We start from the raw sequence: 22,728 nt of genomic DNA on the forward strand, positions 1-22,728 counted from the left end.
AACTGTGATCCTGAGATTTATGTTCCCAGTCTCCTTCAATCTGGAGAGATTATTACTTACAATGAGTTGATCCTTGTTATACTTTGGTATTTTGGAAGAAAGTTTTATCCCCAGACATGTTGAGACAAGAGATCTAACTGAAGGAGATGAGAGGATTTCTATACCATATGCGTTACCTTCTAATGCTGGCCACCTCTGAAGGGCACGTGGCAGCTGAGACGAAATTGATTTTCTTCATCACTGATCCCGTGGCCTTTACACAGGCTCAGAGGTGCATCAGAATCCACAATGAAGTGGACAAGATTAGTGACCAACACATCTGTAAATGTTCTATTTTCTTTTTTTAGTTCCTTAGCTTTTTCTACCCTAGGATAAATTATTGACCAGTTTTCTGCAGTCAGATTCCTGAATCATGTTGGGTTTTTTTTTTTTTTTTTTAGTTTCACTCTTGTCCAGGCCACTCTTGTCTTGCCTCACTGCAACCTCTGCCTCCCGGGTTCAAGCGATTCTCCTGCCTCAGCCTCCTGAGTAGCTGGGATTACAGGGGCCTGCCACCACGTTCGGCTAATTTTTGTATTTTTAGTGGAGATGGCGTTCACCATGTTGGCTAGGCTGGTCTTGAACTCCTGACCTCAGGTGATCCGCCCGCCTCGGTCTCCCAAAGTGGTGGGATTACAGGCGTGAGCCACCGCATCTGGCCCTCGTGTTGGGTTTTAAAACCCACTCTTCCCCCCCCCCCCCCCAAACTCTGACTTCACCTTTCTCTTTATGAAACCGTTCTCTTTTTGGGGCGGGGGTGGTGGTGAAGAAGCTGCTTTGGATGGTGGTGTGTGGTACTTGTGTCATCTTCACTCCTGATGATCCCTTTCCTCATAAACTCTGCACTGCTTTTAGCCTGTTTTGTTCGTGTTATAAGTTCTTCCATCCAGTCCCTGCACTCCACCTTTTAACCCTTTTCAAAAGCTGCTTCGCAAAGGGTCTTGACTAAAGTTGCTTGCTTAATGAATATGAAGCAGCCTAAGGATGAGAGAAAACGAGGCAGCAGCTGGACCCTCTGGAGAATGTTACTTTGTATTTTGTTTACAGCTGGTTGTGACTAAGCTCTTTCCTCTAAAGTCGGTTCTAGGGGATTAAAACAGCTCTGGCTGATGGCGCCCAATAAAATAAAACAAAAAAACCTTTGCTGCTCCAGTTTTTTCTCAGGGTGGGGTCGGGGTATACTTTCAATCTCCATGGTCTCAGAAAGGTTTCTTCATCGCGGACCCTGGGAGGCTGGTTCCCAGAGGGAACTTGTCCTCAGCGTCTCCTGGACAGTGCAGCCTTCTGCCGGGCCTACTTCTGGAAGGCCATTACAGAGGTCCTTTCACCACCTGTGAGAGGTTTGATTTTGGGGGAGCTCCGGGACTCTCAAGGCTACAGTGTGGACTACTGGCCCAAGGAGAAGGTTGGTTTCCTGAAGTGGTGGGTGGTGGGTTGGGGAGGTCTTCGTTGTTTTTCTTCCCTGGCATGTGCCTGCATAAGCTATTTCCACAGCGTCCTGGCCGCGAGGGGGGGTGGTGCTTGGGAGGTTAGAGGTAGACACCTAGAGTGAACGGCAAAATGGAGCGTGGAATACTGTCTGGCTGTGCACGTGGAGGTGGCGAAATGTGGAAGCTTAACGAAGTTGGCGCCATGAAGCTAAAGACTGCTACCCCGGGGCTCTAGCTCGCTCCGCTTAATGGCGGGCCGCACCCCGCCGGCGAAGCCCACGTTTGTAGGTCCGCCCTCACGCTGATCTCTTGCCCAATCAGCGAGTTCGGCTTCGCGAGGTTGGTGCCCATTGGCTTTCGCATAAAAGCTCCGAGGTTACAGACGTTTCCACCTCTTGCCGGCCTCTTAGGTAATTGGCGTCCGTGGTAACCAATCAGGAAGAGGATCTGCGGGAACGCCGGCCTTTTACTTTCTTGAGTGGCCAATCCGGTTGTAGGCTCACCTCCCCCTTCTACCAGAGCACTGCTGCGGCCGCCGCCATTTTAGCGTTTTGTCAGAAGCGTCCGCGCCGCGAGGAGGAGGCCCTGCTGGTTTCTGTGCGGGTGAGACTCCGAGCCTTTCCACTGCCTTTCTTGTACTCTGTTAAATCTTCTCTCACTCCCTTGGGCTTCGGGGGTGTCCTGGTAGGTTCGCAGCCTCCACACCCGTCACTGAGAGTCGACCTCGGTCCTCGGCATTGCGCGGTAAGCCGGGAGCAGCCCTTCCCCCACCGCCCCCTGAGAATACCTTGCTTTTTTTCGCCCACCCTGTCCCGCGCCCGACGTGGCTGCTCTTGGAAGCCTCGAGATTTCCACTGGGATAACCCCCTTTCCCTTATATCTGGCAGTTACATCCTCGTTTCGGGAATTTCTCGGGCCGTGAGACATCGTCTGGTTAATGAATCTGAAGCTCTTTTCCGCGGCCACGCATTTCAGTGTTCGGCAGGAGCTAGGACGGTGCCCCGAGAGAGGCGTTCCCCACTCCAGTATTTCCTTTATCTCTTACTCCTCGCTGTCTCATCCGAGTCGCGCGTTCACTACTTCCAAAGGAAACTCAAATGTAGCTATTACAAGGCCCATTTTCCCGGAAATAATGGCTGCTTTGGTTCCTACGTGAGGAAAAGCCTGTTGATAATTTCAGGCAGGCAGTCAGCAAGCCTAGTAGACTTTTGTTTTCTGTTGTCCTCCTAGTGGATAGAAAAGCCTAGTACCCCCATTTCTTCATATGCTGTCTTTCATGCCCATTTCTGTTGGAAGGTATCGGTTCTTACCAAACCCTTTGTCTACTAAGGACCTCCCTATTGCAGACGTCTTCTTATTCTTACAGGTTCATGGCGGCTACTATAGCAGGCCTTAGTTCACTCCCACTTCCATTTGATTATTGTGTGGAGGTGTGTGTGCAGGCGTGTGAGAGAGAAAACTGGAAATATACATTAGAATGAAAGTCGTCGTTTTTTGTGAACGGATGTGGGCCTGAGGTCTTTTGTCAGATGTCTTGTTTTTCTCTCCCAGGCTCTTGTCAGGATGGTGAAGCTGTTCATCGGAAACCTGCCCCGGGAGGCTACAGAGCAGGAGATTCGCTCACTCTTCGAGCAGTATGGGAAGGTGCTGGAATGTGACATCATTAAGAATTACGGCTTTGTGCACATAGAAGACAAGACGGCAGCTGAGGATGCCATACGCAACCTGCACCATTACAAGCTTCATGGGGTGAACATCAACGTGGAAGCCAGCAAGAATAAGAGCAAAACCTCAACAAAGTTGCATGTGGGCAACATCAGTCCCACCTGCACCAATAAGGAGCTTCGAGCCAAGTTTGAGGAGTATGGTCCGGTCATCGAATGTGACATCGTGAAAGATTATGCCTTCGTACACATGGAACGGGCAGAGGATGCAGTGGAGGCCATCAGGGGCCTTGATAACACAGAGTTTCAAGGTGAACCACCCTCTTTGGGTAGAGGGCTGAACACAAGGCTATGTGCAGAAAATGGTTGGATAAGTAAAAGGAGAGGTTTGGTAAAGATAACAGCTGTTGGCTGGCTGGTGATGAAGAAATAAGTATGGGTGATGGACTTCTTATGATGTAGAATGCATGGGACTTAGGGGCTTTACCTTAGGCAAATGTCTCCTGGAGAAAAGCCACTCACCTTTTATTTGGAGCCCCTACGGCTTTTGTGCTTATCAGTGCAGAAATCCTTTTCTTGAAGGCTTTCTGAGTTACTGGGCCTTTTTTATTATTTATTTTTTTGTAGTAGAGCACAGTTCAGAGTTCCTCACTCTGAATTTATTGCCCTCAGCACAGGATCAGAATTCTGCATTTTACATGAGGAACCTCTCAAAAACATGTCAAGCGACACTTATAGGACCAGAATCCTTGTTAAGCCGTCCTACCTTACACAAACTCTTTAAAGGGTTACAGCTCTTGTTGCTTTTATATTATACCTGTACCAAGGGATTGTATTTTGAGTTTAAGGCCACTCTAGAATTACAGGGCTGATTTTAGGACTTCCTGGGGAGGAGGCACTGGGGTTTTAGGGGCAGTAATGACTGTCATTTCATTGGTTTGGGGGGCTGGACTTTATAAGATTTTGGTGAATAGAGCACTTAGATTTGTGTTATCTTGGAGTCTTAACCAAATGAATCTTTTGTGCCTGGAGGGCAGCATGGGTGATTATGTGGATTGTCACTTCATTTGGAAGCATCTCAAATCCCCAGCATTTTGAATGCCTACATGTTGCTCAAAGGAAATGCTTGTTAGAGCATTTTGGATTTTGAATTTTCAGATTTGGGATGCTAAAATGGTACGTAGAACGCAAATATTCCAAAATCTGAGGTCTGAAGCAACAGTGGCAGTTCAGGGGTGGTGATCATGGTGAGTTGCTATCTGAACTCTTCTTTCACCTCCTTTGGGTTCCCAGTGTCAAAAAGAGTGGTGTCCTTTTTTAGCTTAATTAAGCAGGACTGAACAAAAATAATAAAAAATAAAAAAAGCCTTATCCAAATTATGGAGTATTTCCGTGACTCCTTGCTATATTTCAAACCTGTGTTCTGACAGTGTAGTTTGCCGATTCTTTTTCTGGGTACTACCTTTGTTAAGAGTCATTGCTGCCTTTGGCGTCCATTTCCCTTAAATTGGGCTTTTTTAGAGCTGAGGGTCTGATCATTATTTCCCCTAGTAATGGGTGCCCTGTGTCATGGGCATTGCTGTGCGTTAGTAAAGAAAAGTGACACAGGTCTCTCAGGTCTAGTTTGCTTTCTTTTTTTTAATTGGCAAGTTGAGAATTATTTTGTCAACAACTTAATTGAGAGCAAAGGTTGCTCTTGTGGAGGGTTTATGGTGTGATACCTAATTTTTGGACTGTTTCCCACACTTTAGCCCAGTCAGAAGAGGTGGTGTCTGCTTGTAGCAGTTAGGTTTAAGGAGAGGACAGTGTGGTCTTGATTCAGGACAAATTATCCTTATATAAAACTCTGGGTGTCTGAACCCTAGGTCCCCTGACACTAACCTATGCTTAGTTATTTTTACCTTATTTTATGTAATATTGGCGTTTCTCATTTCTTAATACTGTTCTGGTAGAGTTATAGATGTATATTGATGAGCAGTAGTTATTAGAGTGGTCTTTTTTCCTTTCCGTTTCTCAAGTGTTGGGTATCTTCTCTATTGCTTGCCCACTTAAAATCTCTTTTAGATATTTTTTAAAATTTAACTTCTTTTTCTGGCGTTAGAACCAACAGATCCTTAGATTAAGGCGTTTATTAATGATCTTTATGTCTGGAATGTGCATAGTTGCTTTCTTAGTTGCACTTGTTTTCTCTGGTTTTGTTAGGTGCCAAAGTGGCCCCCTGGGCAAATGCCAGAGACAAGCTAGCACTTTAAGGCACTTAAGTGCATAATTGCGTATCTACTCTCTTTTAATAACCTGCAACCTAAACTTCCAGCTGTGTAGACCTCCTTGATATTTTGTTCCTTCCACCCCCGTTTCCCTATTGTGTTTTCTGGTCTCCCAGAATCTAACATTAATTTTGCAAGGAAAATTGTGTGTTTACCACTTTCTCTAATGTTAGAGGATCCATCTGTTGACTCTCCCTTGCTTTTGACCATTTACTCCTTTGACAGGTATATGTTTAGGTGCATCATAACCAATTGCATTGGGAAGTTTTTGCAGGATTTGGATCTCTTCTGAATTTTGCTTACCAATAAGCTGGTAGATCATGTTAGGTAGAAATTGATTCTGTAGAGACTTACTAAAACTTAGTTTTAACTTTTCTAGAAAAGTTTCTGCTTTTATTCCATTTTCAGAAGTAATACTTTTCATTTCCAGAATGCAAATTTTAATTTTCAGGAAAAATATTAGGTGTATGTTCTTAGTTACGCTCTCAGATATGTAGTTTCAGGAGAAGTACTTTAATTCTGCTTAAACTGAGCAGTTTGGTCCACTGACTAGTATAACTAGTTATTCTCCACTTTCCTCAGGCACGTTTTCTTCCATGTTTTTTACAGTATTCTAAAATTTCAGGCATTTGAGAATAATCTGTCCTGTTTTTGCCGTTTGCCTTTGACCCTAGTAGAGGGTCACTAAAATTAACTGTCAGATTGTAAAAGAATCCTCGTTAAAGCAATGATCAGAACCAGCAGTTTAAAGGGCCCAGTTAAGGGAGAAGTCTGTCCTTCAACTTGTTGTGCCCCTCTGTCTCCCCAGTTCATGAGGGTTTTTCCAGAGATGTACCTTGAGATTTGCTTGCCACATTCAGCTGTGGATTGAGTCTAGATCATTCTTTAATAGTGGTAATCATTGGAGTCTTTTATTCGATTCTTTTAAATTTTTTGAGGAGGGTGGAGAACTGGCCTTTACTTACATTCCTTTGCTTAATGAAAATCCGTCTTGCTAGTAAGGATTGGAGGTGTCAGAAAAGACTTGGGCACTGTTTCTTACTTTGACTTCTTTTGACTTTGAGCCGCTGTTTGGAGATGATTTTTACCTGTTTGGAGATGATTGGAGCAAGAGTAGTTTATTTCTTAAGCATTTAAACTGTTGTTATAGCTGAAATATTTCTTCATCTAAGTGGTCTTTTCCTGAAATCAGGTCATTATACTGAATCTATATGTTGAGTCTTTTTTTTTTCCTTTTTATCTTTTCCTAAAGATGAGTCCTGCATTAGAATTATCTAGATAAAGCCATTGCTATGACCAGTGTCTGGGGTAGGGGCTGGGGCTATGACTAAGAGTGATAGCAACCCTTCTTGCGTCTGTTTCTTCAAGGCAAACGAATGCACGTGCAGTTGTCCACCAGCCGGCTTAGGACTGCGCCCGGGATGGGAGACCAGAGCGGCTGCTATCGGTGCGGGAAAGAGGGGCACTGGTCCAAAGAGTGTCCGATAGATCGTTCAGGCCGCGTGGCAGACTTGACCGAGCAATATAATGAGCAATACGGAGCAGTGCGTACGCCTTACACCATGAGCTATGGGGATTCATTGTATTACAACAACGCGTACGGAGCGCTCGATGCCTACTACAAGCGCTGCCGTGCTGCCCGGTCCTATGAGGCAGTGGCAGCTGCAGCTGCCTCCGTGTATAATTACGCAGAGCAGACCCTGTCCCAGCTGCCACAAGTCCAGAATACAGCCATGGCCAGTCACCTCACCTCCACCTCTCTCGATCCCTACGATAGACACCTGTTGCCGACCTCAGGAGCTGCTGCCACAGCTGCTGCTGCAGCAGCAGCCGCTGCTGCTGTTACTGCAGCTTCCACTTCATATTACGGGCGGGATCGGAGCCCCCTGCGTCGCGCTACAGCCCCAGTCCCCACTGTTGGAGAGGGCTACGGTTACGGGCATGAGAGTGAGTTGTCCCAAGCTTCAGCAGCCGCGCGGAATTCTCTGTACGACATGGCCCGGTATGAGCGGGAGCAGTATGCCGATCGGGCGCGGTACTCAGCCTTTTAAAGCTTGAGGTGAGAGGGGTGGGGTGTTCCCTCTTCTGGTTTTGCCATCCCTCCTGCAGCCTAAAGGGCTCCAATTAGGCTGCCCTGCTTGCTTGCTTTTGCAGGGTTAGGGGAAGGTTACTAGGATGGCTCACAGGCTAGAGAGAAGTCCTAACTGCTTAACTTTAAAATACATAGAGTTCCTTGGCCCTCATGGCTATTTTTCAGGGCTTCTGGTAGTGGGAGTCAATTTGATTCTATTTGTGCCTAGAAAAATAAAGAATGATGTGCTGGTGAATCTTGGGTCACCTATGTACTATACTATAATTGAATCTTACCTGGGGACCCACACGTTCAGGCTCAGGTGTTTTGTTTCTTAGAGCCTTTGTTAAGTTTCCTACGTGTGCGACATTCCTGAGGTCTTCAAGTTTCCTGTTCTGTTTTGTGCTGTGTGAAAGTTCTGATATGACCCCTGATGATAAAGTCCATAACTGTAGTTAACTGGTCATCACTGCTCAGGTCCCAGTTACTAAGAAGACTACCAAAATGGCATCATCTTAATCTTGAAGCGTATTTCTGACATTCCTGAACCGTTCAACCCTTATGAGTTTTATAGAACTTATTTGATGGTAAGTTGGGGTAGAGAGAAATACAAAACTTATCTTTTATAAAGTTCCACAAGGAAGTCTGGGCATAGATGCTATAACACTCACCTTCTCTGCCCAGCTCAGATTTATTCCCTGAATAGAGTGCCCACTCCATTGCTATATCTTTCAGTTAGGGTTTTTTTTTTTTTTTAAGTAACTATTCCCACAGTTCTAGTTTTGACATCATCTACTTTCTCAGGGTATATGTTTTAAGAATGCAGGCACACCTGTTAATTTTACTCCTTTGGTAATGTTGAAATCCAGGGTTGGGAGCTTTGCCATAAGCAAATCACTCCCTTCTTCATCTTCTCACTAGCTGTTTTGGGCATTTAATACTCTTGAGCCAGCAGCTCTACCCTGAGTCCGCTGGCTTTTTCCACTGTCATACATTTTGAGCCCCATGATCCATTTGGCTCTCCTTGAATATATTCTCTTCTGATACTTGCCAGCTTTGGGCTCTAGGTGTTTGAGATTATTGTTGTACTTAAGGGTAAATCTCAATGCCCTTAGTTTTGAATAGCTCCCAGTATGTCCCAGACATTACCATTGATCCTTAATTATAGTAACTGTGTGAGTGATAGGTAACTGTCATCTTTGCAGTTAGGGCAGAAGGTATGTGGCTTTCCCAGGGTCATTGGGTAGGCAGTCACTGATTGGGCTGGAAAAGAGACTTGATGTGTAGCTTATACATGCCCTTCTGCACCTTCTTTCCAAAGTTAGTTTCTTCCCTAGTTGGAATTGGATGTCCTCAGGTCTTAAAACTTGTGCAGTTGATGCTACTTCTATCTAGACTTTGAATGATTTTTAACTCGGACCTTGGCAGTAACTCCTAGATAGAAAATACTGTTAATTTTTTTTTTTTTTTAAACCTCAGGGAGCTAATTGGAACCTTTCCATTTTTCCTATCCTCTGCTGACAGCTTGTGATGTGGAATTACCTTCTCTGAGGAATGCTAATGTTAACATCATCAAGAGCAAGGAATGTCTCTTTGCCTACTTTTATGAAACAAGATTTGCTATTAATTTAAGACCTTAGTCTGAGGTTGTTTCGCCTCCCCAGTTACTCTCTGGCCTTCAAGCTCTTTTCATTGTTAGAGATTACTGTGATACTGGGGGAGAAGGGTACAAGTAAACTTAAAAGGAGTGTCAAGTTATCAGACTTTGTAAAGAGATGTTGAAGTTTTAAATGGGAAAGCCCTTTTGAGCTTTGCTGTAAAGCCGCTGTATTGTGCTCTCTTTCAGGTGGGATGTGTGTGGGCTGAAATTCCGAGCTGCGGTTGTGCATGAGAATACACCCTTCGTGGTACCCCATCTCCGGGACGTTCTCGGCTCTGTGCGTTCAGTCCCTCAGGAACCGTGGACCTTAATTTACCTTGCTAAGTTCAGACCTTCTCTTCCTTTCCTTTCCTTTCCTCTCCTGCCCATTTTCCTGTTCTTCTGTCCTTCAATACTTCTGTAGCTTCCCATTCATGTTCTGTTCTCCCAGCAGGCCTCATTGTGTGCAGAAACTGTGGTGGGGGCTGTGCTGTCTCCTCCCTGCCTCGTGCCTCCTGCGGCTGTTGGATTTGGGAATGACCTTGGTGAGAGTCTCACTGCTCCAGGGTCTCTTTTTGGTCCAAAGGCTAGACCTATAGAGTTGGATCACTTTTTTTCTTTCCGGTGAAATAAATGGTTTTTCAACTTAGGGTATGTGTGCTTTGCGAGACTTCTTGCTTGGGCTTGTTTGGGGGTTCATTTGTACCTTGAAGGGGAGGGTATAAAGTTTTAAGATACTCAGCTTTGGGTGAACGTCACTGTAGTTATTTTGTTTATTGTAAGTAGGACTTGTAGGTGCCAGAGGAAAGAGGTTATACAGAAGCCCAGGCAGGCAGCCTTATTCCAATGAAGACTTTTCCCACTGGTCCACCTTTGTTATAAAACCAACTACTTTTAGTTTACAGATGTAGGTCTTCTCTTCTAGAGAAACAGTCACCACCTTCCCTTAAGACTACCATTCCAATCACCCAGTCAGTGTATCTAGCTTAACTTAATTTCCAGGGAAAAGGAGGGGTTTAGGGGAAGAGGAAGTCAGTTTTCGCTCTTCGTGCCATGTGAAAAAATGAAGCTGTGGCTCCAAGAGTACTTTGCTAACTAGGCCAGTGACATGTGTTGAAGCCTTTCACCATCTATTTGTTTAGCTCTGCCAAAATCCAAAGAATGCCTGAATGGTCCCACTAGCACCTCATTACTTGGGTTTACAGCCTTTAAATCATAGGCATGGAGAAATGACCCAACATATGAGGCTTTAGATACCTTGTTGAATGATGGGGCTGAGTGCAAGAACTGCCGCCTCTTAGCCTCACGTTTTTCTTGAAACAGTTATTTGTCTTCCATATGTTTGGTCTGTACCTTCTTGCTCCAGTTTCTACAGATACAGGACTGTGTCAGAGCATTTCTCAGAATCATTCAACAAATACTGAGCACCTACTGTATGCCAGGCATTACCCTTTCAGGGAAGTTGGGTTATGATGATGGGGAGATAAAGAAGCTGGTCTTTACTTCGATAGTTTCTCAGATTTTTTTTTTAAATTAATAGTTTCCTCCTGTTAGATTCTTTATAATCATAGATGACCAAGATTTCAACAGCTCTATACAACATGTAATTTATTGAATATTTTTGTATGTGAAGCCTGTGCTGGGTGTTTCATGTGTTCTCATTTAATCTTCCCAGCAAATGTTTTTCCTTTAGTTTTTCCTTTCCTGGCTGGGTTGGTTCTCTGCCATTTCTCTTGGAGGGTCGTACATACCTAACTTTGGTTTCTTTTTCTCTAAAGGACAGACCCACCACTGAACGCCATTTTTACTCTTGTCAGTATACCCTTTGATCTGATGGGTAGGGTTGGCAAATTTCAAACATTGGAGACTGTATTCATTGATTCAACAAATATTTTATTGAGTGATACTCTGGAAGGTGGTGTTTTAAGTGTTGGCGATACATACGGTTCTGGAGCTTCTATTCTGAGGGAGGAGAAAATGCAGAAATGTCAAGTAGAGAATTCTGTTTAGATGGGGATGGTCAGTGAAGGATTTTCAGAAGTGACATGATAAACATGGATATGATATATTTTTGCATTACAAAACTAGTTAAAATTTTAACTCTGGCCAGGCATGGTGGCTCACGCCTGTAATCTCAGCGCTTTGGGAGGCCACGGTGGGTGGATCACGAGGTCAGGAGTTCGTGACCATCCTGACCAACGTGGTGAAAAATCCTGTCTCTACTAAAAATACAAAAAATTAGCTGGGTGTGGTGGCACGCACCTGTAATCCTGGCTACTCAGGAGGCTGAGGCAGGAGAATCTCTTGAACCCAGGAGGCAGAGGTTGCAGTGAGCCAAGATTGCGCCATTGCACTCCAGCCTGGGCAACAAGAGCAAAACTCCTCAAAAAATTATTTTATAAAATAAAATTTTAAGTCCTTGGCCAGGTGCAGTGACTCAACGCCAGTAATCCCAGCACTTTTGGAGGCTGAGGCAAGCAGGTTGTTTGAGCTCAGGAGTTCAAGACCAGCCTGGGCAACATGGTGAAACCCTGTCTCTGCAAAAAATTAAAAAATTAGCTGGGCATAGTGGTGCGCATTCGTGGTCCCAGCTACTCCAGAGGGCTGAGGTGGGAGGATCACTTGAACCCAGAAAGTCAAGGCTGCAGTGAGCTAAGATCAGGCCACTGCACTACAGCCTGGGTGTCTCAAAAAAAGAATTTGTCTCAAAAACTTTTTGCCAGGTGTGGTGGCTGACACCTGTAATCCCAGCACTTTGGGAGGCTGAGGCAGGTGGAGCATCTGAGGTCAGGAGTTCGAGACCAGCCTGGCCAACTTGGTGAAACCCCATCTCTACTGAAAAATATAAGTTAGCCGGGCATGGTGGCAGGCGCCTTAATTCTGGCTATTTGGGAGGCAGAGGCAGGAGAATCGTTGGAACCCGGGAGGTGGAGGTTGCAGTAAGCTGAGATGGAGCCATTGCACTCAAGCCTGGGGGACAAGGGCGAGACTTCTCTCAAAAAAAAAAAAATTTTTTTTTTAAATTTCTTGATTCTATTAGAGCAAGTCATTTTTGCTTTCTGCTTTGAGATCCTCATCTCCCTGTAACAGACAATGTAAGAGTAGTTTTTTCATGACTCAGAATCTGGCCTGGCTTAATGCTATATTCATACTAGATGCTTTTGCATTTTCTCTTTTTTAAACCATTTATTGCTTTTGTTTTTGTTTTTTGAGACAGAGTCTCTCTGTTGCCCAGACTGGAGTGCAGTGGCATGATCTTGGCTCACCACAGCCTCTGCCTCCCGTGTTCAAGTGATTCTCCTGCCTCAGCCTCCTGCGTAGCTGGGATTACAGGCGCCTGCCACCACACCTGGCTAATTTTTGTATTTTTAGTAGAGATGGAGTTTCACCATGGCCAAGCTGGTCTCAAACTCCTGGACTCAAGTGATCCGCTTGCCTCCTAAATTGCTGGAATTACAGGCATGAGCCATCACACCCAGCCTTAAGCTATTTATTGACTTGTTGAGAGGAAAAACTCTATCAAGAACAATGGCAGCCTAGGCAACATAGTAGGATCCCATTTCTAAGACAATTTTAAAGTTAGCTCTTTGTGGTGATACGCAGCTGAAGTTCCAGCTACTAAGAGGCTGAAGCGGGAGGATAGTTTGAGCCCAAGAGTTTCAAGCTGTGGTGAGCTGATTGTGTCACTGTACTCCAGCCTAGGTGACAGAGCAAGACGAATTATTTTTAAGAGGTGATTTGAAAAGATTGACTATAACTCACTGATTTTCAGCATCGATGTATTATGAAGTTGTTTTTATGCTTCCAATCAAGTGTATCTTTGAGTGGAAGCCACATAGTTGGCTCTGTGTAATTGACAAGGTTATGCTGCCACTCCTTAGGAATAATAAAGTACTTTTTCTTGCTTTTTGTTTTTTAGACATCCAGCTCTGTCACCCAAGCTGCAGTGTGGTGGCATGATTGTAGCTCACTGTAACTTTGAACTCCTGAGCTCAAGGGATCCTCCCGCCTTGGCCTCCCAGAGTTTTTGCAGGGACTATATGTGAGCCACTGCGTCTGGTCAAAATGTAGTTTTTCAAGAGTAATGCTTTAATAAACTGATTTTTTTTCCCCCATAGCATTTCACTGTTCATTCTGTCTAGTAAATGTCTAGCTGGCTTTGTATTTCGCTAGGTACTCCCTGATTACCTGCAATTAGGTTACCATGTGGCGAATACAAAGATGAATAGGGCATTGTGCCTGTCCTCACTGTGCCTCCACAAGCTGCTGCTTGTCTGGGCCTTGGGTGTACAAATAACTGGTATGTCCTTGGAAGTCAGTTCGGGGTGGGAATGGTCATACTATTTTGTATTGATGACATGTGCCTCGGCCTGATTCTGCATGGGTCAAAGGACCTGTGAGGGCAGTTTTCAGGGTGATCTTGGAGTTTAACTTGATGTTAACCCTGTTAACTTTGCCTTTAAAGTTTTCCAGCCAGGCGTGGTGGCTCAACGCCTGTAATCCCAGCACTTTGGGAGGCCAAGGCAGGCAGATCACCTGAGGTCGAGAGTTCAAGACCAGCCTGTCAAACATGGGGAAACCCCATTTCTACTAAAAACACAAAAAATTAGCCGGGCATGGTGGTGGGCACCTGTAATCCCATCTGCTTGGGAGGCTGAGGCAGAAGAAATGCTTGAAGCTGGGAGGAAGAGGTTGCAGTGAGCTGAGATTGCAGCATTGAACTCCAGCCTGGGCAACGAAGAGTGAAAGTCTGTCTTAATAATAATAGGCCGGGCGCGGTGGCTCACGCCTGTATTCCCAGCGCTTTGGGAGGCCGAGGTGGGCGGATCACGAGGTCAGGAGATCAAGACCATCCTGGCTAACAAGGTGAAACTCCATCTCTACTAAAAATATAAAAAGTTAGCCGGGCCTGGTGGTGGGCACCTGTAGTCCCAGCTACTTGGGAGGCTGAGGCAGGAGAATGGCATGAACCCGGGAGGTGGAGCTTGCAGTGAGCTGAGATTGCACCACTGCACTCCAGCTGGGGCAACAGAGCTAGACTCCGTCTCAAAATAAGTAAAATAATAATAATAAATTTAAAAATGAGCCGGTCATGCTACTCAGGAGGCTGAGATGGGAGGATTGCTTGATGCCAGGGGCGGATGTTGCAGTGAGCAGAGATGGCATCACTGGACTCCATCCTGGGTGACAGTGGGATCCTGTCTCAAAAGTTTCCCAGGCATCCTCAAAATTGGGGTTGTTTTGGGTGAATGCTAAATTAAACCAGGCTCCTTACCCTAGAGCTACACATCAGTACTAAAGTAGACTCAGGGGGGATGGAGTAGTGAGAGTGAGATCATTGATCATTGGCACTAGTATTAAGTGCTGTTTCAAATTACCCAGGTCAGTTTGCTCTCAGTACTTGTGTGTTCTTACACATGATCTCATTCTGAGGTAAAGGAAATTCCCAGGATGATGGTGATGGGAAGTCCCAGGACTCCCTTTCTGCAGTGGATTTGGAGAACAGTAGTCCAGGTTGTAGCAAGAGAAAGTACTTTTTTTTTTTTTTGAGGCGGAGTCTTGCTCTGTCACCCAGGTTGGAGTGCAGTGGCACGATATCGGCTCACTGCATGCTCCACCTCCCGGGTTCACGCCATTCTCCTGCCTCAGCATCCCGAGTAACTGGGACTACAGGCGCCCGCCACCACACCTGGCTAATTTTTTTGTATTTTTAGTAGAGACAGGGTTTCACCGTGTTAGCCAGGATGGTCTCGATCTCCTGACCTCTTGATCCGCCTGCCTCGGCCTCCCAAAGTGCTGGGATTACAGGCGTGAGCCACCATGCCCCGCCAACAGGAGGATTTTTTTAGTCCGTTTGAGCTGCTGTAACAAAAGACCATAAGACTGGATGGCTTATACACAACAGAATTTTATTTCTCACAGTTTCGGAGGCTGGGAAAGCTGAGATCAAGGCCGTGGCAGACTTGGTGTCTGGATTCTGTCTTGAGTTTGCAAGGCAGGAAGGGTGAGGGATTTCTCTGGAGTTTCTTTTATATAAGGGCACAAATCCCATTGATGAGGGCTCTGTTCTATGGCATAATCACCTCTCAAAAGTGTACTTAATACTTTCACTATGGGGATTCAGATTTTAACATGAATTTTGGGGGTACATAAACACTCAAAACTATAGCAAGATTCAACTGTGTGTGATATTTACCTAGTTATGATCGTAGCAGCTCTGAATATTAAAATAATAATCTGATGAAGTGGCGATGGGTGGGTAATATGTATAAGAGCAAAACTCATAGAAATGAAAAAATTTTTTTTTTTTTGGTCACCCAGGCTGGAGCGCAGGCAGTGGTGCAGTCTCGGCTCACTGCAACCTCTGCCTCCCGGGTTCACACCATTCTCCTGCCTCAGCCTCCCAAGTAGCTGGGACTACAGGCACCCTCCACCACGCCCGGCTAATTTTTTTGTATTTTTAGTAGAGACGGGGTTTCACCGTGTTAACCAGGATGGTCTCGATCTCCTGACCTCTTGATCCGCCTGCCTTGGCCTCCCAAAGTGCTGGGATTACAGGCGTGAGCCACCACACCTGGCTGAAATGAGGAAATTTTTAAAAGTGGCAAATGGATTATGAACATCTTATTCAGAAATAAAGGTAAAAAACAGCTAAAATGGCAAAAGCAGTTGGGTTCTGGGGAAGGTGGGGCCAGGGGACTTTTTGAAGCCTTAATATTTGCTTTGTTAAACCATGTTCTTGCATTATTAAGTTTTGTCATGCTAACAACTCTATTTTGTCAAGCCAGATTATGATGGCTTAACATGAGTGAACCTTCCAGCTTCTCATCAGATGCAAATCTGACAGGAATAGGGACTTGTGTTACTTTATGGCAGGTAAATAGCACCCTTCAGATACAAAATTGGGATGGTTTCGGGCGTGGTGGCGCATGTCGTAGTCTCAGCTACTACAGAGGCTGAGGTGCAAAGATTGAGCACAGGAGTTCCAAGGCCAGCCTGGCCAACCTAGTGAGACCTGACCTGTCTGAAACATACAACCCCACCCGCACCCCCACCAAAACAGGGATGGTGCTTCCTGTCCCTTAAGGAGACAAGACACCAAAGGAGAAAGTACGTAGCTAGTGATGAGTGAATTGAGCATTTTATTACTGCTCTCATTTTTGTCTTAAGTTGTCACAACTAACAGGGAGGCTGAGTACTCTGTCCACTGGGAGCTGGTGGTTCCATTGAGGGTTGTGTGTGCCTGCTGGTTTGAGTTCCTCTGTCCAACATCAGAATTGTTTGTATTCAGCTATGCAACAAGATGGGACTTCTCAGTTTCACAACGTAAGGAAGATTGACACCAAACTGAGTTTGGGGCTTCCTTTGTACAGTTGACCATTGAACAACAAGGGTTTGAACTGTGCAGGTTCACTAATACATGGATTTTCTTCTGCCTCTGCCGCCCCTGAGACAGCCAGACCAACCCCTCCTCCTACTTTTCCTCAGCCTACTCAACATGAATACTATCAGGATGAACACCTTTATGATGATTCACTTCTACTTAATGATTTTTTTTTTTTTTTTTGAGAGGGAGTCTTGCTTTGTCACCCAGGCTGGAGTGCAGTGATGCGATCTCGGCTCACTGCAACCTCTGCCTCTTGGGTCCAAGCAAATCTCCTGTCTCAGCCTTCCGAGTAGCTGGGACTATAGGCACACACCACCACGCCCAGCTAACTTTTGTATTTTTAGTAGAGACAGGGTTTTACCATATTGGTGAGGCTGTTCTCGAACTCTTGACCTCAGGTGATCCACCTGCCTTGGCCTCCCAAAGTGTTGGGATTACAGGTGTGACCCACCGCGCCCAACCTTTTCTTTAGCTTTTATTGTAAGAATACAGTATACATATAACACACAAAATATGTTAATTGACGTATGACCTGTAAGGCTTCCAGTCAACAGCAGGCTACTGAGTTTTGGGAAGTCAAAAATTATACATGGGTTTTCTTTTTTCTTTTTTTTTTCTGAGACAGAGTCCTGCTCTGTCGCCCAGGATAGGGAATCACACTTTGAATATATGCCTCAATTAAAAAGGCAAAAAATAAGCAGGGCACAATGGCATGCACCTGTAGTCTCAGGTACTTGGAAGGCCGAGGTGCAAGGATCGCTTGAGCAGCCCAGGAGTTCAAGTCCAGCATGGACAACAGCAAGACCCTCTCTAAAAATATTACTTATTTTAGAGACAAGGTCTTGCTCTGTCATCCAGGCTAGAGTGCCATGGTGTTATCTATCTCACTGCAGCCGTAGCTCGCAGGCCCAAATGATCCTCCCGTCTCAGCCTCCCAAGTACTTAGGACTACAGGCATATGCCACCAAATCCTACTATTAGAAGAATTTTATTTTTGGCCGGGCGTGGTGGCTCACACCTGTAATCCCAGCACTTTGGGAGGCTGAGGCGGGCGGATCATGAGGTCAGGAAATCGAGACCATCCTGGCTAACATGGTGAAACCCTGTCTCTACTAAAAATACAAAAAAAAATTAGCTGGGCGTGGTGGCGGGCGCCTGTAGTCCCAGCTATTCGGGAGGCTGAGACAGGAGAATGGCGTGAACCCGGGAGGCAGAGCTTGCAGCGAGTCGAGATAGTGCCACTGCAGTCCGGCCTGGGTGACAGAGTGAGACTCCATCTCAAAAAAAAAAATTTTTTTATTTTTGAGACAAGGTCTCATTTTGTCCTCTAGGCTGGAGTGCTGTGGTGCAAACATGTCTGACTGCAATCTTGATCTCCCAGGCTGAAGCTATCCTCTCGCCTCAGCCTCCTGAGTAGCTGGGACTACAGGCACGGACCACCACGCCCAGCTCAGTTTTGATTAATTTTTTTTTTTTTTTTTTTTTTTTTTTTTTTTTTTTTAGAGACAAGGTTTTCCCATTTTGCCCAGCCTAGTCTTGAACTCCTGCGCTTAAGTGATCATCCTGCCTCAGCCTACCAAAGTGCTGGGATTACAGGTGTGAGCCACTGTGCCCGGCCTACAGATAATTTCTTTTTATTTTTTGAGATGGAGTCTCTCTATGTCGCCCAGGCTGGAGTCCAGTGGCGCCATTTCGGCTCACTACAACGTCCGCCTCCCAGGTTCAAGTGATTCTTCTCCCTCAGCCTCCTGAGTAGCTAGGATTACAGGCGCATACCACCACGCCCAGCTAAATTTTTTTTTCGAGATGGAGTTTTGCTCTTGTTGCCCAGGCTGGAGTGCAGTGGCATGATCTCGGCTCACTGCAACCTCTGCCTCCTAGGTTCAAGCGATTCTCCTGCCTCAGCCTCCTCAGTAGCTGGGATTACAGGCATGCACCACCACGCCTGGCTAATTTTTGTATTTTTAGTAGGGATGGTGTTTCACCATGTTGGCCCTGCTGGTTTCGAACTCCTGACTTCAGGTGATCCACCCGCTTTGGCCTCCCAAAGTGTTGAGATTACAGGCATGAGCCACTGCACTCGGCACTTCTTTTCTTTTTTTTTTTTTTTGAGACAGGGTCTCACTCTGTCACCCAGACTGCAGTGCAGTGGGGTGATCTTGGCTCAGTGCAGTGGGGTGATCTTGGCTCACTGCAACCTCCACCTCCCAGTCTCAGTTGATCCTCCTGCCCCAGCCTCCTGAGTAGCTGAGACTGCAGGCATGCCACTACATCCCACTCGTATTTCTTGTAGATACGGGGTTTCGCTATGTTGCCTACGGTGCTCTTGAACTCCTGGGCTCAAGCGATTCTCACCTCAGCCTCCCAAAGTGCTGGGATTATAGGAATGAGCCAATGCACCCGGCCTGGGCCTCTTTTAAAAAAGTGAGATTTGAGCAATGAGTTGAATTAGATGTAAGTTAGCAACAGGTATCTGGGGGAGAAGTACGCCAGGTAGAGAGAATATCTTGAGCAAGGGTCTTAAGGTGGGAGTGTTCTAACAGTAAGGAGGCCAGTGGCAAAAGAGTGAGTGGGAGGAGAGAGGAGCAGAAGAGGTCAGGTAGTTAGCAGATCTAGTAGTTAATCTTCTAGGGCCTTTCTGGCCTTCACTCTGAGTCAACTAGTCTTGTAGGTTTTTAAGCAGTGTCATAATGTGATTACTTTTTTAAAAAATCAGCTTTTCTGAGTTTTTTTTTTAAACACCCTTTCAACCCAGTTTTTCCTGACTCTGGGAAGAACCAGGAAGAGACGGCCCTGAAGTATTTTTTTTTTTTTAGATGGAGTTTTGCTTTTGTTGCCCAGGCTGGAGTGCAATGGTGCAATCTCAGCTCACCACAACCTCCACCTCGCAGGTTCAAGTGATTCTCCTTCCTCAGCCTCCCGAGTAGCTGGGATTACAGGTGCCCGCCACCATGCCCGGCTAATTTTTTTTTTTTTTTTTAGGCGGAGTCTCGCTCTGTCACCCAGGCTGGAGTGCAGTGGCACAATCTCAGCTCACTGCAAGCTCTACCTCCTGGGTTCACGCCATTCTCCCACCTCAGCCTCTGAAGTAGCTGGGACTACAGGCACCTGCCACCACGCCTGGCTAATTTTGTTTTTGTATTTTTAGTAGAGACGGGGTTTCACCGTGTTGGCCAGGATGGTCTCGATCTCATGACCTTGTGATCCGCCCACCTCGGCCTCCCAAAGTGCTGGGATTACAGGTGTGAGCCACCGTGCCTGGCCTAATTTTGTATTTTTTTAGTAGAGACGGGGATTCTCCATGTCAGTCAGACTGGTCTCGAACTCCCAGCCTCAGTTGATCTGCTCACCTTGGCCTCCCAAAATGCTGAGGTTACAGGCATGAGCCACTATGCCCGGCCTGAAGTATTATTTTCAAACAATAAAATATACCAATTTTGAAAACAATTTGACACATTGTGACAATGTACTTTTTTGGGGGGCCTTTTGTTTTGTTTTTTAAAAAGATGGTGTCTCACTCTATTGCCCAGGCTGGAGTGCAGTGACATGATCTCGGTTCACTGCAGTCTCCACCTCCCGGGTTCAAGCGATTTTTGTGCTTCAGCCTTTTGAGTAACTGGGATTATAGATGCATGCCACCATGTCCAGCTAATTTTTATATTTTTAGCAGAGACGGAGTTTGACCATGTTGGCCAGGCTGGTCTTGAACTCCTGACCTTAGGTGATCCACCACCTTGGCCGCCCAAAGTGCTGGGATTATAGGCACAGTCGTGAGCCACCATGCCCAGTTTGACAATGTACTGGTAATTTTGGTAACTGATGGTTACAATCTTGTTCCCATTGTTGCAATCAAAATACAGAACATTTTTGTCAGCCAAAAAGCCCTTGTGCCCCTTTGTAGTTAATCCTCAGCCCCTGATCAATTTTTTAGTCTTTTTTTTTTTTTTTTTTTTTTTAGGTGCGGTCTTGCTCTGTTGCCTAGGCTGGAGTACAGTGGTATGAGTATGGCTCAATGCAGCCTCGACCTTCTGAGCTGAAGCGGTCCTCCCATCTCAACCTTCCAAGTAGCTGGAACTACACAGGTATGCACCATTGCACCTGGCTAATTTATTTTTTATTTTTATCTTTTGGTAGAGATGGGGTCTCCCTATGTTGCCCAGGCTGGTTAGGAACTCCTGGCTCAAGCTATACTCTTGTCTCAGCCTTCCAAACTACTAAGATTAGGCCGGGCGCGGTGGCTCACACCTGTAATCCCGGTACTTTGGGAGGCCGAGGGGGGTGGATCACTTGAGGTCAGGAGCTCGAGAGCAGCCTGGCCAACATGATGAAACCCCGTCTCTACTAAAAATGTAAAATATTAGCCAGTTGTCGTGGTGCGCACCTGTAGTCCCAGCTACTTGGGAGGCTGAGGCAGGAGAATCACTTGAACCTGGGAGGTGGAGGGTGCAGTGAGATGAGATAGCGCCACTGCACTCTAGCCTGGGCGACAGAGCAAGATTCCATCTCAAAAAAAAAAAAAAAAAAAAAAAAAATTATAGGCATGAGCCACCTCGCCTGCCCCCTCCCCCACCTGTTTTTTGAGACAGGGTCTTCCTATGTCACCCAGGCTGGAGTGCCGTGTTCAACCTCCACCTCATCCCGGGCTCAAGCAATTCTCTCACCTCAGCCTCCTGAGTAGCTGGGACCACTGGTGCATGCCAGCATGCCCAACTAATTTCTGTATTTTGTAGTTGTGGTTTTGCCATGTTGCCCAGGCTGGTCTTGAACTCCTGAGCTCTAGCCATTTGGCCTGCCTCAGCCTCCCAAAGTGCTGGGATTACAGGCGTGAGCCACCTAGTCTGACCCTTTTAAAAAAATTTTTTTTTTTTTGAGATGGAGTTTTGCTCTTGTTGCCCAGGCTGCTGGAGTGCAACGGCACGATCTCGGCTCAGTGCAACCTCTGCCTCCTGGATTCAAGCGATTCTGCTGCCTCAGCCTCCCTAGTAGCTGGGATTACAGGCATGCACCACCGTCTAATTTTGTATTTTTAGTAGAGATGGGGTTTCTCCGTGGTGGTCAGGTTGGTCTTGAACTCCCGACCTCAGGTAATCCGCCTGCCTCGGCCTCCCAAAATGCTGGGATTACAGGCGTGAGCCACTGTGCCTGGCCTAGTCTGACCATTTTTTGTTTTTGTTTTCCGTTTTGTTTTAAATGGGCAACTAGAATAGGCTCAGAGATTCCCTGAAATCATTGTTAATTGTCACAATTTAGGGGGTTTCTCCCGCCAGGGATGTGGCTAAACATCCTCCAATGCACAGGAGGGGCACCTTTCCCAGTTATCACTAGTGCCAAGTTTGAAATCCTCTTCAAGACTTCATTCATTGCTTTGGCTTTGTATACCATATGGAGTTGCGCTGTTCAGTGTGGTAGCCAGAGACATATACAGTGCTGCGAGTACCAAATACCTATGGGATTTAAAAAATTAATATAAGCCAGGCGCAGTGGCTCACGCCTGTAATCCCAGCACTTTGGGAGGCCAAGGCGGGCAGATCACTTGATGTCAGGAGTTTGAGACCAGCCTGGCCAAGGTGGTGAAACCCCATCTCTACTAAAAATACAAAACTTAGCCAGGCGTGGTGGCACGTGCCTGTAGTCCCAGCTTCTTGGGAGGCTGAGACAGGAGAATTGCTTGAACCTGGGAGGCGGAGGTTCTATTGAGCCAAGATTGGGCCACGGCACTCTAGCCTGGGCAACAGAGCAAGAGTGTCTCTCAAAAAAAAAAAAAAAAGAATATATTCAGTTTTTAATGCTCATTATATGTTGAAATGGTCATTTTTTTGCACATATTGGGTAAAAATACATTAAAATTTTTTTTTTTCCTAACCACCAGACTATCTGGGGAAAATAAAATTAATACAATTTAATTTCACCTGTTTCAGTTCCCTATGTGGTTTGCATTTGTGGCTCACATTGTATTTCTGTTATGTAACACTGATCCAGGTGCTAAAGACTCTTGATATCTCCAGTTTGAAACCTCTCTTCTGTGCTCAAGATTCAGGGATCTGGACACCTAGCTGACATTTCTTCTTGGTTCTTTTTTTTTTTTTTTTTTTGAGATGGAGTCTCACTCTGTTGCCCAGGCTGTAGTGCAGTGGCGCGATCTCGGCTCACTGCAAGCTCCACCCCCCGGATTCAAGTGATTCTTCTGCCTCAGTCTCCTGAGTAGCTAGGACTACAGGCACGTGCCACTAC

General features: G+C 45.9%; 1 protein-coding gene across 8 annotated transcripts in view; it reads left to right on the forward strand.

Annotated features, from left to right (window-relative positions):
* The first annotated feature begins 1,082 nt into the window (after window positions 1-1,082).
* RBM4 (RNA binding motif protein 4) overlaps window positions 1,083-22,728 on the forward strand; it is a 30,646-nt gene continuing 9,000 nt past the window's right edge. Inside the window, exons 1-4 of one of the 8 annotated variants that reach the window (XM_063782414.1) lie at window positions 1,971-2,213; window positions 3,021-3,444; window positions 6,769-7,459; window positions 9,318-9,759. In XM_063782414.1, the coding sequence (XP_063638484.1) occupies window positions 3,033-3,444; window positions 6,769-7,451 (1,095 nt within the window). In that variant the 5' untranslated portion in view covers window positions 1,971-2,213; window positions 3,021-3,032 and the 3' untranslated portion in view covers window positions 7,452-7,459; window positions 9,318-9,759. 8 annotated transcript variants of the gene reach the window in all.

Source organism: Pan troglodytes, chromosome 9, assembly GCF_028858775.2.
Source record: "Pan troglodytes isolate AG18354 chromosome 9, NHGRI_mPanTro3-v2.0_pri, whole genome shotgun sequence".
NCBI lineage: Eukaryota > Metazoa > Chordata > Mammalia > Primates > Hominidae > Pan > Pan troglodytes.